Here is an 18,424-nt window from a genome sequence, read left to right as displayed (position 1 = left end):
GTAATTCAGCCCATCAGGAGCAAGCTGGACATGGCAGGGGTGTGTATGGATTCAGAGGCCAGTGAGAAGGTTGGTTTGTGACAAGCTCCACACGCCCAGTCAGCACAATCTGGGGCCCCTTGGGAGCTCACCTGGGAATCCCCAAGCCAGAGATTAGAAAGCACTGGAGGTGAAAGCACTAACGCTGGCTGCGTGCTGGCAGGGTGCTCAGCCCAGGAACTCAGTAACAGCCAGGCCACCCCTCTCCCAAGGGCCCCTTCGCTCCCAGCTGTGGGCAGGACAGAGAAAGCAGAGTGTGCTTCATATTCATTTGCTTTTCCCCCATGGAGCCTGTTTTCCATCTCTAAGGACAAGCTTCAGAAAGCAGCCTGGCCAGAATGAAAATGTCCAGGCTGAGAGAGCAGAACCTTCGCCCCGGCTGTGGCCACTATTTCTATGCGGGTGTTTAAGAGGAACCCCTCCAAGGCCCAGAGGACACATGCAAATCATTTCAAAATACACACACAGTTCCATCTGCTGCCTGCTGGCCGCATCGGACTTGCCAGATTTACTAGGAGACCTCCTACAGCCAGGACAGGTGTCTCCCATGGATCTACCCTCTCGTGACTTGCTTTTCACTGTGGAAGTTATCAAGTAGCTTTAAACCTACTGCCATGGGCCTTTGGTGCTACAGTTTAGTTTGGTTATAAACCTCATCTCTCATGAATCAATCTCTGCACTTTCAAATTGCACTGAGCTAAACACTGGTGAGGATTGGTGCAGCTGCTGTAAGTCAGGCTGATTTGGGGGCAATGTGCTTTTGCAAATTCGACTTGAATAGTTTGGTTGATCTAGTGTAGTCAGAGGTTATGCTGGGAGCCAGTCCTGCACCCCTTCCTCATTCAAGTAACCTCACTGCCTTCACTGGGGCTACTCACACCAGGATTACTTTTGGCACCAAAAGATGCAGGCGCTGGCCCTAATTCGTTCATGCTGCTGTTGGCATAACTTGAAGTTTGCCATGTTGGTGTTAGTCTATTCCACATTTTATAGCAGCACAGTAGTAACTGACAGGGACACAACTTGTGTCACCCATGTGCTTAAATCTACTAGTGTCAGTGCTCTCCAGTGCCAGTAAAGAAGGCGTCCTGTAGGTAACATGCTGGCCTTTGGAAATGGGCTCCAGCAGCCATAGTTTGCCATTGGTTTTAAAAAAACACTCCAGACTCAGAGCTTTTGCAGTGATCTTTTGGTGTATTTCTTAGCTGGCAACAGAAATCACATATCATGTAATTGAAATAAGAATGCTGCGTGTCTGAAAAAGGCAAGTAGTCTATAAAATGCTAAGCGCATGGGTGATGTGTGGGGCCAAAGTCAGTCATAGCTCCCGAAGTCCAGCAAACGATCCCTGTAATCCAGCAGAGCTGACAATGCCTCTGCAGTCCCGTCCCCCGGTAATGGCACGTTCTTTTCTTCCAGAATTTCTCCCGTGGTTCCGGTGGTCCTAGAGGGCCCAAGGGTTACCGAGGCCCTGAAGGCCCCCCGGTAAGAAACCCAGCTCTGTGAAAGAGTTTGTATTGAAAAGCACAGCAGACTGGTGGGGACAGAGCACCGAGGAGCTGGGGCCACTGGGAGCTTCCTGATCTGCTCCTCTGACCCGCTTGTGGTGAACTGCAGACCAGTCTGACTGAGATTGGTGTCAGCTCCTGAAGCCCTGGGCATGACAGAGCTCTATGAAGTCTATAGCAGACATTCGAATCGGCGCTGAGCGAAATTCTGAATGTCGGTCCCACAGGAAATTCCAATATTTCCACAATTGTTTGTGTCCCAAATTGTGACGAAATATTGAAATATCAAAATGTTTCACAAAACAAACTTCTGAAAAATGTTGATTCAGGACTGTCTAAACATTTCTTTCCAGCATTGTGGATCAAAACAAACCTTTGAGACATTCCCAAAATAGAAACATTTTGTTTCAGTTTGGAAACTGACTAGAAACACTTCAGTGCAGCATTAAACCAAGTTTCACCATTTTTGCGCATTGCCTCGTGGGAATTGTTGTCTGGGAGCCTGAAGCCTCCATTATCCCCTATGGGCTATTCCCCTGGTTGTACTACAGCTCCCATGATGCACCCACAGTCATGCAACTCCAATGAGATACCACACAGTCTAGTCAGTGGAGAGTCTGCATTGCCTCATAAGAGATGTCCTCCTGCAAGCCTCACCCTTAGCAAAGACTAGGGGCTCGAAATACAACTCCCAGGAGGCAATACACCACAATAAGGAATGTAGTTTAATGTTGAACAGACTCAAAATGAAATGCTTTGGGTCAGGTCAGCAAAATGAAATGTTCAATTTGGGTTGAATCTATCAGAAACAAAATAGTTTGTTACATTACTTGCAACAGAAAATCAGTGTTTTTTGGCAAAGTTGAAATTTTCTCATAGAACATTTCAGTGAAGCAGAAACTACATTTTCCCTCAGAGAAAACCATCCCAGTGGAAAATTCCCACCCAGCATTAACTGTATGTTGTGCATGAATTCTACCATGTTGTTGCACCGACAGATGACAGCTGGGCCACTGTTTTACCTCACATGTCCAAACACATCCAGTTCAGTTTTCCACTCCTCATGTGCCTATGGCAACCTCACACTGACTCTGATGGGTAAAATAAATGTCTCCTTTTCCTCTGGGCAAGCAAAGTCTCTGCTGAAGAGGAGAATTCAGATGGAGGCCAGTGAAGATGGACTATAGATCATTGCCTGAATTAGCCAATGCTATAATGCAGACCAGGCCTTCACTAGGGCATCTGAGCCCAGCTGATAAATACAGCCTGTGGGAGGGTGACGAGACCCGAGGGCCCGACTCCTCACTGCCCTGCCCTCCTGGGAAAATGAGCAAAACTCTCCCAAGCTGAATGCTGGTGTTCGTGCCCCAGCGCCCATGGAGCCCTAGCACTGATGGGGCCCAGAGATGAGTTTTTATAGTGAGATAACAAATGCCCCGAATGTCTTCTTGCTGCAAAGTCCTGAGTGGAGCCCAGGCTCTTGCAGTGCGTCCTGCGAGGTGGCATGGGGAGGTCAGCACTTTACCCCCACATGGGGCTGATCTCTACTGTGTTTGTACAACAGGAGAGCTAATTCCCACTGGTGTTCCCACAGGAGCCCAGCCCTTGGGCAGGGCAGGCTAGCCAGTGACCTGCCCCGGGGTAGCGGGAGGGGCTGCTGCTGCTCAGCGGTCAGGCTCTGGCCACTGGCAGAGTGGTCCCACCAGACTCGGAAGCATGCCCAGCCCTAGCTGGCCCCTGGCTCTGATGTCAGGGGGAGACAGAGGGTGCCATGGCTCTGATAGAGATGGAGGGGACATTCCCTCCTCCGCAGAAACGCCACTATTTTTAGCAGCGCGTTCCTGGCCTTGTCTGACGAACGTGGATAAGGCTGGTGCATGGAAGCTGGGAACTGCCACATTACGCAGCTGGAGTGGTTTGGGAAAGTGCTTCTGATGATTTACCTTATGGCTTGGCTCCATGGGCCTGCTCAGACAGGCAGATGGACCTGCTCAAAGCTCAGCTCCAGCGGCTGAGTCCTGGAAGCGACGCTACTTTTCCAGACTCTGCTCTGTGTTGCTTAACAGCAGATAGTCTGGAGATAACTGCAGAGAGCTCTGGCTCCTCTCTTACCCGTCTTTTCACTGCTTTGTTTGACAGGGACCTCCCGGAACCCCCGGGCCTCCAGGACCAGATGTGAGTGACACCGATTGTGTGCACCGCTTGCTTTCCCGCCTCTGTCTTTCAGCTGCCCTGTGCTACGGCTTGAGGGGAACCATATTCCTTTAGAAGGTTCTTAGAGAGCAGCATGTGCAGGGCAAGTCCCCAGTAGGGCTGTATAAACTCCAGGGCGTAGCCAGAAGGAGGCCAAACCCAGTTGTGTCTTCCTCCCTGCAGGCCCTTCCAGTAATTCCAATCCCTCTTTTCTACCAGTCGGAAGCCCTGTGTTTTGTTGGGACCCAGCAGTTCATGTAGCTGTAAGGGCCTGGGTTTCCTCCCACAGAGGAGGACACAGCAAGCATATACCTCACCCCCTAGTATCACTCTGGGTTCCATGAAATATGCCCATAGTAACAGAACTGGCAGCCTTTGACTGTGATTTCACAGAGATGAATGAATTTTTAGTACACTAATGAGGCCCTTCAGCATTTCTTTTCCTTTCTTTTCAGGAATGTGAAATTTTAGACATCATAATGAAAATGTGCTGTGAGTATCCCCCTCCTGGTCTGTCTGGGAAGGCAGGCAGCCTGCCAAGGCAGCTAGCCACCTGTAAGCCCTTGATCTGGGACTGGCTACTGGGTAGTGACCTGCCAGACAAGCTCACGCGACGGCCGGTGTTGCTGCAGGGAAACCCCTGCGGAAAAAGAGAAACTTTTTAAACAGATTCTTGCCTGAGATTTTTTTCACAGGTGAAACGTAAGCAAAGCCCAGGGAAGCGTGGCGCACGCCCTGCTCCTGAGGGGCTGTGCTGTACCATGAGGCCATGCTGCCCACCCCAGTGCACTGCAGAGCACAGCTCTGTTCCCCTGGGGTTGAAGGGAGCATGGGGCCAGTGTGTCTGTCTCTGGATGGACCCTGCAGTTCAGAAGCCCTCCCGAGTAGGGGCAGTGGCTGCGGAAACTCTGACAGCCTGTGTGCTGCAACAGTAGAGCTTAAAGCCCATTTACTCCATGCAGTTCAGCTTGGAACCGCTCCTATGCCCAAAGCAGACTGAGAATGACTCCAGGATGGCAGGTCAGCCATCCTGGTGTGCCAGCCAGTCCCCTGACAGCACTGGGGCGTGAGGGCCCTGCTTTCAGTCTCTCGTCCTCCACTCATTAGGGTGGAGTGAAATGGCATGGGTGGAAAACCTAGGCATCGCTACCTTGTCAAGGAGTCACCCACAGTGATACCAGCTTCTGCCACTTTTCACCCACAATGAACCATGGGACTAGTCACTGCAGAAGGGTCAGAGAGGAGAAGCAGGCACCATTCCTATCCAACATGCCAACTGACTGAGGGTTTGACAACTCAGTCCTCTGGGGGTCTAACACTATCTGCGGCTGGGAGAGCATCTGAAAATGCAGGCCCTCCGTAAGGCAAGCCCTGTGCCACCCAGACTGTCAGGGCTTGATTTGTAATGCCTCGTGTGCAAAGGCATGTGGAATTTACCACTTTTGCAACTGCATGTGCAAATCAGGTAGTTGGTGGTGGCCAGTGAGACACATGCAAATACCTGAATTGCACGTGCAAACACTGAATTTGTGCGTGCTCCTAGTAACTGCACATACAAATTATGTGCACATCTGTGCATGTATTTTTTGAATGCAGTCTTGCATCTGACTTTGAAAATCAAGCCCTTAATATTTTTCATTAAAAAATGGAATTTAACGTCTCTTACTGTGACCACCAGGGAGTATGATGCTGTTTGCCCTGCATGCAATGCTCAGTTACCTGGCCAGCAGGGGATTTGCAGTACACCTCTACCTCGATATAACGCTGTCCTTGGGAGCCAAAAAATCTTACCGCATTATAGATGAAATCGCGTTATATCCAACTTGCTTTGATCTGCCGGAGTGCACAGCCCCGCCTCCCCGGAGCACTACTTTACCACGTTATATCTGAATCCATGTTATCGGGTTGCGTTATATCAGGGTAGAGGTCGATTTGGGGAGCTGAATTTGCACTCTGCACTCTTAATCTTTCCGGGTTTATCCTTTATTTATGTTTTTTAAAGTAATAAATCACTGTATCTAGGAAAGGAACTTAGCCAAGTAAATTGTTTCAAACCTTCTAATCCCTAGTGCAGCCAAACCTGCAGAATGTGCTAAGAGATGTTTGGGAAAGTTTTCAGTGCATGGCGACTGCATGGTTTTTTTAAAATTTGAACTAACATTTCCCAGCCTGTATTTAGCACAGGCGAGCAGGATTCCTTGTACACCGTCTATTCTAAAACCTCCTCTTCTGTTTAGAAAATGATTGGCCAGTCCACTGAATTGCAAACGTGTGTTTGGGTACTCCCTGAAAGATTCTGTTTTGGTATCATCTGGTAGTAATATATTCTCCACACACATTTCCTAAGGCTCATCAATCTTTTCATTAAAACCCCTCTTGTCTCGCTGGTGCTGAGGCCTGATGCTGAATGTGCACGTTCTGAACCTAGGAGATGTTTTTAAATGTACCAGATGTGAGGGAAGCCTCCTTGAATGGAGACATTGTAATTTTGCTGTGTCCTTGTGTACATCACTCATGCTGTGATATTTCATGGCAGCTCTTGCAGTTGTGCTGCCTGAATTACTGTGTGGAAGAACATTCAGTTCACTCTGCTTTACCATTCTCTCTCTCTCCCTTTCTTCCAGCTTGCTGCGGTGAGTGTCACTTTACAAACTCTTTGGGAATGTTTCCTGGTTCTTTTGCTCGTTTCCATCCCACCTCCTTCCTGCTCCAGTACCCGAAGCCACAGTAACTAGCCAAGCAATTCAATCTGGTCGTGCTGAAAGAGCTCCGAGAACACAGCCTCAGAACCAAGCAGGAATTGTAGCAGGGAAAGCTTGAGGGCCTCCGGCACTCGCAATAAGGCGGCCAGAGTGCATCTGGTTGTATCTCTAGAAGATAACTGTCCAGATGACCCATGGCCAGCAATGCTCTGGGAGACCTTTCCCATCATTTCTGTACTGAAAGAGACAGAAGTTCGGCACATGTTGTAAATCCAGATCTGCTGCCCCCTCCTCTCCCCTCCCCTCCACTTCCCTCGCAGGGATGAGGGAGTTGCCATTTCCCTTCCCTTTACAATGTCTTGATGGAGTGGTTTAGGAACCCAAAGGCACAGAGGTGTGGGGGGTGACTGAGGAAAATTGTTTTCCAGCGGTGGAGCTTCCCCATCAAACCCAGATGGCCCAGTCAATCTGTAGCTGAGCCCGGGGCCTAGAGGAGAGCTAGCTGAATCAGACACACAACCTACACCTCTATCTCTTCTGAGCTGAGTAGTTGGAAGAAATGAGAATTGTAAGGGACCTGGTCAGTGCAGTTTGGGCTCTTTGAAATGTTGCCTATGTGTTTAATGAGCTGGGTGGAGCATTTAAAGGTCAGGAGAGGCCGTGGGGAAATCAAAAGGAATAACTAGCTAACTAAATCTCCAATCCTACGTGTGGTGATTTTTCTGCTTGCTTTTGGGCTACATCTTCTCTGATAGCAAAGCGAGCGCGTCACTATGGACTGACACCAGCTGTCACTCCACGGGCTGGTGCAAGCTGCACTATGCTGTGTCAAAGCAGCCAGGCTGTCTGACACACATCCCTCTGGGTCTGTGCTTTGCTGCAGAGTGTAAATGCGGCCCCGTCGATGTGCTTTTCGTGTTGGACAGCTCGGAGAGTATCGGCCTGCAGAACTTCCAGATTGCCAAGGATTTCATCATTAAAGTCATTGACAGGCTGAGCAAAGATGAGCGTGTGAAGGTGAGTTTTCAAGGGGACGTGTACTGTGTGCGCAGTGGCAGGTACAAATCTCCCTCCCATGCAGAATGGATGGACTGAGCCACCTCACGCAGTGCAGACACACACACCAGGCAAACACTCCTCACTTGTATGCTGACACCATAAGGCTCAGTTGGTAAATAACATGTAACTATAGGGGGCTCCTTCCCAGCTGAGCAGAGTGGCAGCGGAAGCTCCTAATACAACCTACCAATCCTGCAGTCTCCAGAACCCTTTGCCATGGGCTTGTCTTCTTTGCCTCAGAATAGCCAATTCTTAGGGGACCTTATAGACTAACAGATGTTTTAGAGCATGAGCTTTCGTGGGTGAATACTTGCATCGTCACTTGCATCCGACGAAGTAGGTATTCACCCATGAAAGCTCATGCTCTAAAACGTCTGTTAGTCTATAAGGTGCCACAGGACTCTTTGCTGCTTTTACAGATCCAGACTAACACGGCTGCCCCTCTGATTCTTAGGGGACGTGTTCTGAGGAACGCTCGCTGGGTGACTGGGTTAGATGAACGGGCAAATCCGTTCCAGCTCCCTTTGAGCCTACAAAGCTCCCTAGCTAATACACTTGTGGCTGAGATGCTCAAACATGAGTTCATGCCGTTGAGCTCCTAAGCCTGCATGTGTATGTCCCGGTAAGCACCAGGGCAGTGCCTGGGAGAGGAGCATGGGAAGAGTGCTGCTGTGCTCAGGCCACTCTCATCCACCACAGCGGCCTCTAGGTGTGGCAGCCGAGTGGATGCAAAAACACTGACCGAAGCTGCTCTAAGTTATGCTGGGGCCAGGCTAAGATTAAGGGAAGCACAAAGGTGGTTTAATGCCCTTCCCGGCCACCTCCACCTGTTCCTACACTGAATCCAGCTGGAACTAAACAGAGAAGGATAGGAGGGGAGATCCCATTGCTGAGTATAGACCTGGACTTGTAACGGCGAGCCCTCTCCTCCCCAGAAGCAGGGGATGGGCCTGGAAGTGGGACCCTCCCTCCACTCATTCTGGGTCAGTGATGATGTGTAGGGGCTTTTGTAGCAGGCCAGAGCCACAGCATCTCTGGGCACCACAGGCACAAAATAGGGTCTTTCTGAGCTGCCTGTGGGCCCCGGGATGCATTACCCTCTCGATAACATGTTGTTGATAATGTTTGTCACAGATCCACAAACTCTGGTCCATGTCCCAGTCTGTAACCTGTCCCTTGGTAGTGACCTGTTTAGTGTGCTGGGCCCTAAGGACCCTCACAGTTCCATGGAGCAGGCCCTGGCCTCCACAGCTCTGAAACTGGGCCTTTGGGTGTCGCTCTCCGTGGCTCCCTGCAGTGAGTCTGGCCACGCCACAGTCCTGCCAGAGGCTTGTTTCCCACCTCCTTTGGGCGCAGGGCTCCCAGGGCCTATTTGCAGTGACACCAGGCAGCCCTCTCAAAACCGGGACACCATCTATTGGGCACCTGGCTACAGAACCCTTCGCTTAGCAGAGAGAAGCAAAGGTTAGACAGCATCCGTACTGGCTAACGCCAGCGCTCCCTTGAGCCATGCAGCGGTTTCCTTTCTCTGTCTCTTTGTCTGTCAGTTCCAGGTGAGGCCGGTGTCTCTTGGACACCCACAGCTGGCTCTGCCCAGCGACTCAGGCTTGCGGGGCTCGGGCTGCGGCGCTGTGTCACTGCTGGGTAGACTTCCGGGCTTGACTGGAGCCCAGGCTCTAGGACCCTGCAAGGTGGGAGGGTCCCAGGGCTCGGTCTCCAGCCCAATCCTGGAAGGCTACACAGCAGTGAAACCCGCAGCCCAAGCCCCACAGGCCCGAATCAGCTGGCACAGGCCAGCCGCGGGTTTTGCTTTGCCGTGTACATGTCCCCTGAGAGCTCAGCTCTACACCTCTTTGGTCTCCGGACTCAGCTGGGCTGTGTTCCCATGTTCAGCTGCGTCTGCAGCGAGGAGTTAATCATCCGGCCTTGGGGTTCCCATTGTCTCTGTAGGGTTGTTCAGTCACAGGTGCTGATTCCAGCCAGCCAGTCCTAGTCCCTAGGCTACGGAGAACACAAATTCTTCCCCCCCCAGGTGGATGCCAAGGTAGGGGGGGCCATTCACACATCCCTGGAAAACCGGACATTCGGGGCTGTCCGGGAACAGCGTGGGCCTGCCCCTGTCCACCGGTGTGTCAGTGTGTGTACGCTCACCCTGCGGGGGGAGGGTTTTTAAGAGCCAGAGAGGATGAAGCTGTGACCCCGTCCAATACCGGCCAAACCATGTCCCAGTACTGGATGGGGGACAGACCTCTCGAGAAGAGGACTGTCCAGGTTAATATCGGCCGAGCAGCTTCCCTGGGCCCAGGTGATAGGTACAGAGTCATGCAGATGACTCATATGACAGAAAATTCCTACCTTGGTCCCTACTTCCATTCATGTCTCACCTTTGCTCAACAGTTTGAACCGGGGGATTCCCGAGTGGGTGTCGTACAGTACAGCCATGACAACACCCAGGAGCTGGTGGCGATGGGCGATGCCAACATTAACAACATCGGAGCCCTGAAGGAGTAAGTCTCTAGCCCTGGGAGCTGGGCTCCAGTCAGCCGCTCAGAGACCAGCACCAGGGCCACGAGCCGTTACTGTCCTGCACGTAGCACTGCCGGGCTCCTGCATCGCTGAGTCCTGCTGCTGTAACACGCTCGTTGCATCTTAACTGTGGGGATGTGGCAGCCCTCCCAGCCACTGCAGACATACCCAGAGTCAGCAGTGGGGCTTTGGGGGGCCTGTCCCAATGTGCTGAGACGAGTGGGAGGGGGTGATGGTCAGAGGTGGGTAGCGTGCTATTTCCTTCGCTCGTGCACAGTCCCTAGCGACTGTATTTCTCCTTAGCTCGACCTGACAACACACCCAATCAATCCCATCCTGCAGTGACGGCCTGTCTCAGCTCTGAGCAGTGTCCGTCTCCACAAGTGCTCAGCTCTTCGGCATATCACAAGCCATTTACAAGCAATTATACGCTTGGCTGGCATGGACGGACTACATAGGCCTATAAAGCCCTCTCAGTGGTGTGGATGCAAAGAGTTGTGCCAGTGGAGGCCAACCCCCCAACTTGCTCTCCCAGATTAAGTGACTGGGTGTCTAAATGCATGTAGTGGTGAGATCAGAGTGTGGGTCCCCTCCCAGGGGATGCAAGTACCTCATGTGTGCAAGTGGATTGCATCTGCCAGGTTGGCTGACTAAGTACACCGCATTTGCCGGGAGACCTGCTCACCAGCAGAACAGTCCTTTCCACCTGGGAGCAGAAGTCTTTGCTTTTGCTGGTGATTTAGCCATGAAATGTGAAGCAGCCCAGCGAACCCCACTTGTCCTGTAATACCAGCACATTAGCCACAAAGGCAGCTCATTCCCAGCTGTGAACTCATCTGACTTCTGAAATCCTGGTGGGGAGGATTGTCTAGGACCAGGGCCTGTTAGCTCTGACCTCCCTTTGCCACTTGCTCGCAGGGCCGTGAAGAATCTGAACTGGATAGCAGGTGGCACCTACACGGGGGAGGCCCTTCAGTTCACCAAGGACAGACTGCTGGCGCGGTTTGCCTCCGATAAGAGGGTGGCCATCGTCATCACCGACGGACGGTCTGACACGCTGCGGGACCTCACTCCACTCTCCTCGCTCTGTGAAATCAACACCCAGGTAGGCGAGCCCGGGCCTGAGGCTAGCTGGAGGAAGAGCGCAGCCTTGCTCTGAGCAGTAGTGACTGTCTAGGCAGACGCGGTGCAGCTGACGCCTGCGCTCCTGGTGCCAGTGCACGCTAGCTCGAACCACCAAGACAGGGAGAGTTAGTGTCAGTGCATCTGGTGAGCAATTCTCTATTAATCACGTCTATTGGTGTGTATGCGATGTGTGTGTTGGGACCAAACCCCTCTTCCCTGCCTGTCTGCTGGGCATCTTCATTAGAAACCTCTCCATGTTCATACAGTTCATGCCACAGCTGGGCCAGTGGGAGCCGGAGCCTGAATGAAGGCACCTGGGTACCACCACAATACAGAGAGAGGGAGTGACAACCAACCCGTTAAACACCAGTAACGAATCTGTGCTTGCTCTGTAGGTGGTTTCCCTGGGAATAGGTGACATCTTCCGAGCATCCCCTAACTCGGAGCAGCTCGGCGTCATTGCTTGTGAAGGCACATCCTACAGCCCGGGACTGTCTGTTCAAAGGGACAACTACGCTGAGCTGCTGGATGACACGTTCCTCCAGAACGTGACCTCATATATCTGCCGAGGTGGGTGACCATCCTCCGCTGGCCTTGCTGTGACCTGGCTGAGCCTTGCTGTGGGATGATGCCCACATGCTGCTTACCTGTCGGAAGTGTTGCTGGAGAGCCAGAAGTGATACTGGGGGCAATACACAATGGGAGCCGGGGGGCAGGAGCGTAGCTAGCAGGGTGCAGGGGAAGCAGCCGCTTCCCCTCAGCACAGTTTCTAAAAGCGGTGCCTTAGTTAGGGGTTACCGTGGTGCCAGCGGGCGGGGCCCACGCTCCGCTCTGAGGCTTGGTCTGCCGGGTGGCGCTGGGCTCCTGCAGGCAAGGGAGGGCAGCACGCCCGGAGGAGCCATGGGGAGGGGGCGGCACGGCTGGAGGAGTAAGGGGGGGTGCAGCATGGCAGCCCACAACTTCCGCCCCCCACCCCCCCCGCTGCAGACAACTTTGATGCGGACGGTTTGGCGGCCGGGCGCCTTGGAGCACTCCACGGTGCAGAGGCAGCTGTCGACAATCAGGTCCGGGCAGTTCCTGCTGGCCCCGGAGAGCCCCACCAGCGCAGCCGCAAAGCAGAGGCAGCGGCAGAGCCCGTGCATGGTGGAGGAGCAGACGCCGCGGCTCTGCGCTGCTCATGGCAAGCTCCGCGCACAGCCCGCTTCGAGGGCAGCTCGGTGCCCGCCCCGCCTCCTGCACTGACCGGGTCCCGGGGCAGGGAGGGTCTCCCCCAGCTCCTCGCGGCAGCCACACTGGGCAGACCCGCAGCCAGTCACGCCCAGCAGGAGCCTCGGCGCTGCCCTCGGCTCACTGGAATAAAACTCCCCCAAGCAGGGGAGAGCGCTTCCCCCCTCCCGCCGCGGCCTGTCAGCGCGACCCGCCCACAGCCAGGCTCCGCCAGCAGCCCCGGGAAGGGCAGTGCCCCCGGGCTGAGCGGGCGAGCCGGGCTGCAGCTCGCTCGGATCGCTGCCTTCTGCTCCCACCCCCAAGAGGTAGGGCCAGTGCTGAGCCTGGCTGGTGCTGCGTGCGGCGAGCCCCTCCGAGGCAGTGACAGCGTGAGGGGCACCGTGGGAACCCAATTTGCAGCCAACCTACTCCCCCCCCCCAGATGTGGGTTTGGAGACCGGAACTGAGTGGGGAGATGCCCCGGGGTCCCACTACGCAAGAGCCGCTTGCACAAGCGGGTGGGACGACACAAAAAGTGGCTCCCTCCTCACCCGCACGAACACCTTGATGGCTCTGTGCTCCCGGAACAGGGCTCTGAACGGGATCCTCTGCCGTCTCCGTCCACCACCAGGCGCCGGGTGGCGTCTCGCAGCTTCCCCGGCTCCTGGCCACTGAGCCGCGCGCGATCTCGGCTACTGATTCGCTGTGTGATCGAGGCTGCTGGGAGATTCGCCATGGTGGAGTTTGCTCTCTGCTGCTGGCCGGGCCCCGGGAAGAAGCAGTGGAAGGGCAGGCAGCAGATTCCCAGGCTCTCCCAGTCCCGGGGGCAGCTCCAGCCCCTCTGCACAGAGAGCCCCGGGGACCCCCGCCCACTCCCATCCCCGGTAACCCCTCCCCAAGCTCCATACCCCGTGTACCCCTCCCATGTACCCCGTGCCCCTGCCTTTCCCTCCCCTTCACCTCCCCTTGTACCCCCGTCCTCTGCCACTCTCCCTCCACATCCTCCCCTCCACCTCCCCTCAAGTCAACCCCCCGTCCCTCTCCCTCCACATCCTCCCCTTCACCTCCCCTCAACCCCCCTGTCCTCTGCCAGCCTCCCTATACAGACATGGGGGGGGGGCACAGCGTGGCCGGAGGAGCCGGGAGGCATGGCCAGAGGAGGAGCCAAGGCGGGGCGCTGCAGTTAGACCTTGAGATTCAGAAACACTTTCCAATTAGGTACCTGCCTCTTTGGGCTGTCTGATGACTGTCTCGTACATTCCTGCAGCATCTAGCACAGGGGGCCCTCAAGCTAGTCAAGGCTCTCAGCGCTACCACAGTACAAATAAGAAATCGCAGCACTGTGATTTCACCAGTAAATCCGGCAGTTACCTGCCCAAGTGCTTTCCAATGTGCCCATAGTTAACTGTAGGTTTAAAAACACAGGCACAAAACTGGAGGCTGTGATAGAGTCCTCCTGGAAATCATAGTTGAAATGCCAGGGCCTTATGGTCCTTCCATGCCCATTTGTTGATGTGGGGTGGGATTGGCCTACTCTAGACATCAGCACTGCAGTCCAGGTACCCTAATGTGGCTGTGGGGTTGGGGTGATCCTGTAATCTCTCTGCCGCCCTGCACACCCACGCTGAGCCTTGGGACACCCCAGCCCTTCCTGAGACCCATTTCTAGGTCTAGTGGAGAGCTCCCTTCTCAAGACGAGGCCCTGCCCACCATTCCCCCACCTGCTCTGGCAATGCCCACTCCCTAGTGCTAAGCTCCAGAGGGTTGTTTCATTGGCACTGCCACCTGGTACATACACAGCTAGACACACGCTCTGCTTCCTCTTGGAACCTCCCAGCGTGGCCCCTCGCTGAGTCATTCCTGGGCACCCAGCCTGTCCCTGAGGATCAGTCACTGCCACCTAGCCACAGGGACAGCCAAGCTGCACCACAGCTATGGTGTTCACTCTCCACCACTCAGACCTCCCAGATTTTACAGGGAGCAGAAGAACTGGAGCATCTAGCAGTGGTGCTGAGAGTCGCTTCCTGCATGCCCGTGAAATCCAGGATGGCACCGTGCAATCAAACATGGGGTAACTGCCCTGGTGACTCCACTACCATCACAGAGAGCCATCCTGTGGCATCTGGCAATAGCACTGTGTTATGACTAATGGGCGTTGTGTGTTGGGAGCCCCGGCCCTCTGCTGCTAAGTACTGTGTTGAGCTCTGAGGGATGGTGCCCTGCATAGACTGAATGTTCTAATCCCGGGGTGCCATGAGGACACCATCGGCCTGGTGTCTAGACAAGAAATACCCTTCCCGAGTGAGGGGAATGATTTAAGGTGGTTTGTTTTGCTTGTTTCTCTTGCAGAGAAGAAATGTCCAGACTACACCTGCGCAAGTGAGTATTTCCGACTCGTGAGAGGCAGCCCAGGGAGGAGGGCAGGTGGGGGCACAGAGGTGGGGGCGTAGCACTGTGCCGAGGAGGCGCCAGAGAATTTGAGATGCAGTTTCTGAGTGGAGAGGCCCACACGGTAGGATCTGTCTCTGAGTCCAGGAAATGAATATAGGCTTGCCGGGCTGGCCTGCTGGAGAGCACACAGCGGTGAGGAAGAGGCAGCTAAGTCAACGCTAGTAATGGAGCACTGCAACTATCCACAGACGTGCTGGACAAATGACACCGTGGAGTAAGGGCTAGAGAACACTGACCAGGGGCCCCCAGAACAGCTAGAGCTCTGACGAGAGGGGCCATTCTTGGTTCAGTCCCAAGTGATGCCCGGAAGTTGCTTCACAAGGCAGGCGTAGGTGAACCACGGAGTAACAATGACCAGGGTGGAATTAAGTTTGGAATTCTTGGGGAGGGAAAGGTACAGAAATTAGCAGAGTGACAGTAAACTTTGGAGAAGAGGATTTTTTTTAATGTGGAGTTTAATCCAGAACACCCTAAAGCTAAAGGTAAGGAAAAAATCCTTAGACTCAGCATGGAGGCTGCTAGGTCAAACAAATCAGAGCCCCAGGAGGCATTCACACTCCTAGACAGAAAAGGAAGCAGGAAGGCAAGGAAAACAGCCTAGTGTGTTTAAATGACAAGGGACTATAGGTTTTTCAAGCAACATACAGACCTGAGAATCCACCCGAGAGAAGCTGATAGAAAAGAGCAAGATAAAGTGTGAGATGAAACTCGGGGAAGCATAGATTGAAGAGCATAGAGGCAAAGACTCAAAATCCATTGAGTCTTCAGTAGCAGAAAGCCAGAGACAACCAATGAGTCCACTGGACTCTGATGAGGAAGGGGAACAATTAAGGCGGATAAGCCATGTAAATAACAAAGAACCTTTCTCTGTGCAGTCACCTTCACAAAGCCAGCTGACATCACTCTCTTGGTGGACAGCTCCACCAGCGTTGGGAGCCAGAACTTTGAGCTCACCAAGCAGTTTGTGAAGCGGCAGGCAGAGCGGTTCCTGACAGCGCACATGCCTTCGGACGACTCTGTGCGTGTCTCTGTTGTCCAGTACAGCGGCAAGAACCAGCAGAGACTAGAGGCACAGTTTTTGCAGAACTACACAGTGATCGCCAAAGTGATTGAAGACATGGAGTTCATTAATGATGCCACAGATGTCAATGCCGCCCTCCAGTACGTCACCCGCCTGTACCAACGGTCCTCCCGGGCCGGCGCCAACAAAAGGGTACTGATCTTCTCAGATGGCAACTCTCAAGGGATCACGAGAAGTGACATAGAGAGGGTAGTGCAGGAGGCTCACCGGCTGGGCATTACAATATACGTGCTGGCGATAGGCAGCCAACCCCACGAGTCCAACCTCCAGGCCCTTGTTACTGGGCAGACCACAGAGCACAAAGTGGCCTATGAGGAGAACCATCTCTTCCGAATGCCTGACTACAAGTCCCTGCTGCAAGGTGTCTTCTACCAAAAAGTCTCCAGGAGGATCGCTGCTGAGAATTGAGCGGCAGGGAGGACCTCCCCCAGCCCAATACAGACAGGCTGTGTATGCTTTGCGTCTCTTAAAAATGAAGAAGTTAGCAATATTCTTGATGAACTTGTGTTTATATATAAAGCCATAGTGCCAGAGTCTGTCTGTGCACAACCCCCTGCCCCTGCTTGGAGCTCCCTTTTCATCTCCTTGGGTCTGAGCTGCCTTCCCCACACTCTGAGTCCCCCCAGCAGACAAGCACAGAGGCAGCCTAGCTACTGGCCTTCAGAACACATACAGATCCCTGGGGCCAATTAGACTGATGAGACGAAGACCACTAAGAACTTGCCCGGTTTTACAAGATTGAGCACACACTTTACATATCGATTTTGGGTTTTCTTTATTCAATTAAAGCTCTTTGCTTGCCCCGTTCTCCAGGGGCTTCACCAATGCCATGTTTAAGATTAAACTTTAAAGTGCCAACATCTCTCTGGCCAGTAGAAAGGTAGGATCATGGTCATGGCTGGCAGGTTTGTTTTACATCTCCTGCTCCAGTGGGGGACGAATGGGCTTTAAAACCATCCTCAGCATCTCGGTGTCGGAGATGGGTCCAAAGTGCAAATGACTCTCAGTGCCATGGGGTTAGACTCTGTTCGGCACATCCATATCTCCCAGGGCAGTAGTGGAGGTGATGGAGGACAGCTCAGCACTGGCTGGCCCCCATGCACTCCCATCCATATCAATGGGATTCGACGGGGCATACATCCAATCACATTGGACCTATTGACTTTAAAATAATTGGAGAATAGCCAGAGAGGGAAACAGTGGAAGAACAAGGTAACAGTGCTCCTGTGCTAGCTAATGTCATTCCCATGTAATCCCACCAGTGATCTTATGATCTGTTATGTTCCAAAGTATCCTTTAGAAAATCTGTCAAGGCACATTGTAGTATATACTGATGCAGAATCCAGTGATGTCAATGGAAAGATTCCCATTAGCTTCAGTGGGTTTGGGATCAGCCCCTATAAGATATGGTAACAAACAAAGGTGCTACCCCTACCTAGGTGATGTCTGCCCTATATGTTTACACGGTAATTGCCAAGACCACACTAAAGATGTGGATTGGCTTGGAGAAGTTTCATTCAGTGTTCCCAGTGGTGCTCTTGCTTATGAAATCATGTGCTTTGAAAAGAAATGCCGTTGATGACGTCAATGTTGCAGTCTATTTTACTCTGTAACCAAGATCCATTTTACCAGTTAGTTTTATTTTATGCCTGTTTTACTGAAATGTCTCCACGTCAAGAGTTTGTCCCAATAAATGGTTTTCCACAGTCCTGTTGGCAGGCTGTCTTTGTGTAAATGTAACCCGGGAGATGGACTAGCTTGGTGATTTCATCATTTGTGGAAGGAGCCACTACATGGAAAGTGTGGCCAACTCTCAGTACATCACACAAGAGCCTGTGGTGTCTCTACAGAGCTGCGTGGGAACTCTGCATAGGAATACAAGGGAAGGGAACCAGTGTTTATAGCTCACAAAAATGGTCTCTTGGATTTCCTGATTTCAGAAATGGGCCCAGTTCCATGTCCCAGGGATCTATTGGTCGATGTATTTCTTGCACACACAAATATTACACTGAAAGAACATTAAGGTTGCAAAGTCGAGCACTGAGCAAATGCCAGAATTAAGGTCCATCCATGCAACTTAAATTCGGCCCCCTTTTGTGTGTGCATTCTGACACAAATGCTTGTGTATGCATTTGCTTCCAGTCACACACTATTTTTCCACAGGCTCCCTGCCTCATTCAGGGCACAGGAGGGACAGTGCTTGTTGTGTGAGCAGCTGTTCAATATTTTGTTTTCTCACTGTTCAGTGGGTGCCCCCAGATCTTATTGACTGCTCCCTATTCAAACCCTGCTGCTCCAGAGACAGGATTAATAATTACCTCCTGGGCTTTTCTCATCGCTGCAGTGTCTGAGTGCTTCACAAACAGTAAGGAATTTAGCGCACCTGTGAAGTGAGTGGGTATTAGCCCCATTTTATGGATGGAGAACTGAAGCACAGAGAGATTAAGGTCATAAATGTCCACTAATTTGCAGTGCCCAACTTGAGGTGACCTGGGCCTTGTGGAAACAGTGGGAAAGATTTGAGAGAAGAGGCT

At 52.7% G+C, this 18,424-nt stretch overlaps 1 protein-coding gene across 1 annotated transcript in view; it reads left to right on the top strand.

Moving 5' to 3' along the window:
• COL6A1 (collagen type VI alpha 1 chain) overlaps window positions 1-17,596 on the top strand; it is a 67,404-nt gene extending 49,808 nt beyond the window's left edge. Inside the window, exons 26-35 of the mRNA XM_039495052.1 lie at window positions 1,459-1,524; window positions 3,687-3,722; window positions 4,196-4,232; window positions 6,365-6,373; window positions 7,326-7,459; window positions 9,899-10,008; window positions 10,946-11,132; window positions 11,548-11,722; window positions 14,708-14,737; window positions 15,685-17,596. Coding sequence (XP_039350986.1) covers window positions 1,459-1,524; window positions 3,687-3,722; window positions 4,196-4,232; window positions 6,365-6,373; window positions 7,326-7,459; window positions 9,899-10,008; window positions 10,946-11,132; window positions 11,548-11,722; window positions 14,708-14,737; window positions 15,685-16,298 — 1,398 coding nt within the window. The 3' untranslated portion in view covers window positions 16,299-17,596. The remainder of the gene's footprint in view (window positions 1-1,458; window positions 1,525-3,686; window positions 3,723-4,195; window positions 4,233-6,364; window positions 6,374-7,325; window positions 7,460-9,898; window positions 10,009-10,945; window positions 11,133-11,547; window positions 11,723-14,707; window positions 14,738-15,684) is intronic.
• Window positions 17,597-18,424: the final 828 nt, after the last annotated feature.

This window comes from Mauremys reevesii, linkage group 11 (genome assembly GCF_016161935.1).
Source record: "Mauremys reevesii isolate NIE-2019 linkage group 11, ASM1616193v1, whole genome shotgun sequence".
Taxonomy (NCBI): domain Eukaryota; kingdom Metazoa; phylum Chordata; order Testudines; family Geoemydidae; genus Mauremys; species Mauremys reevesii.
This window is presented reverse-complemented; position numbering and strand designations above follow the sequence as displayed.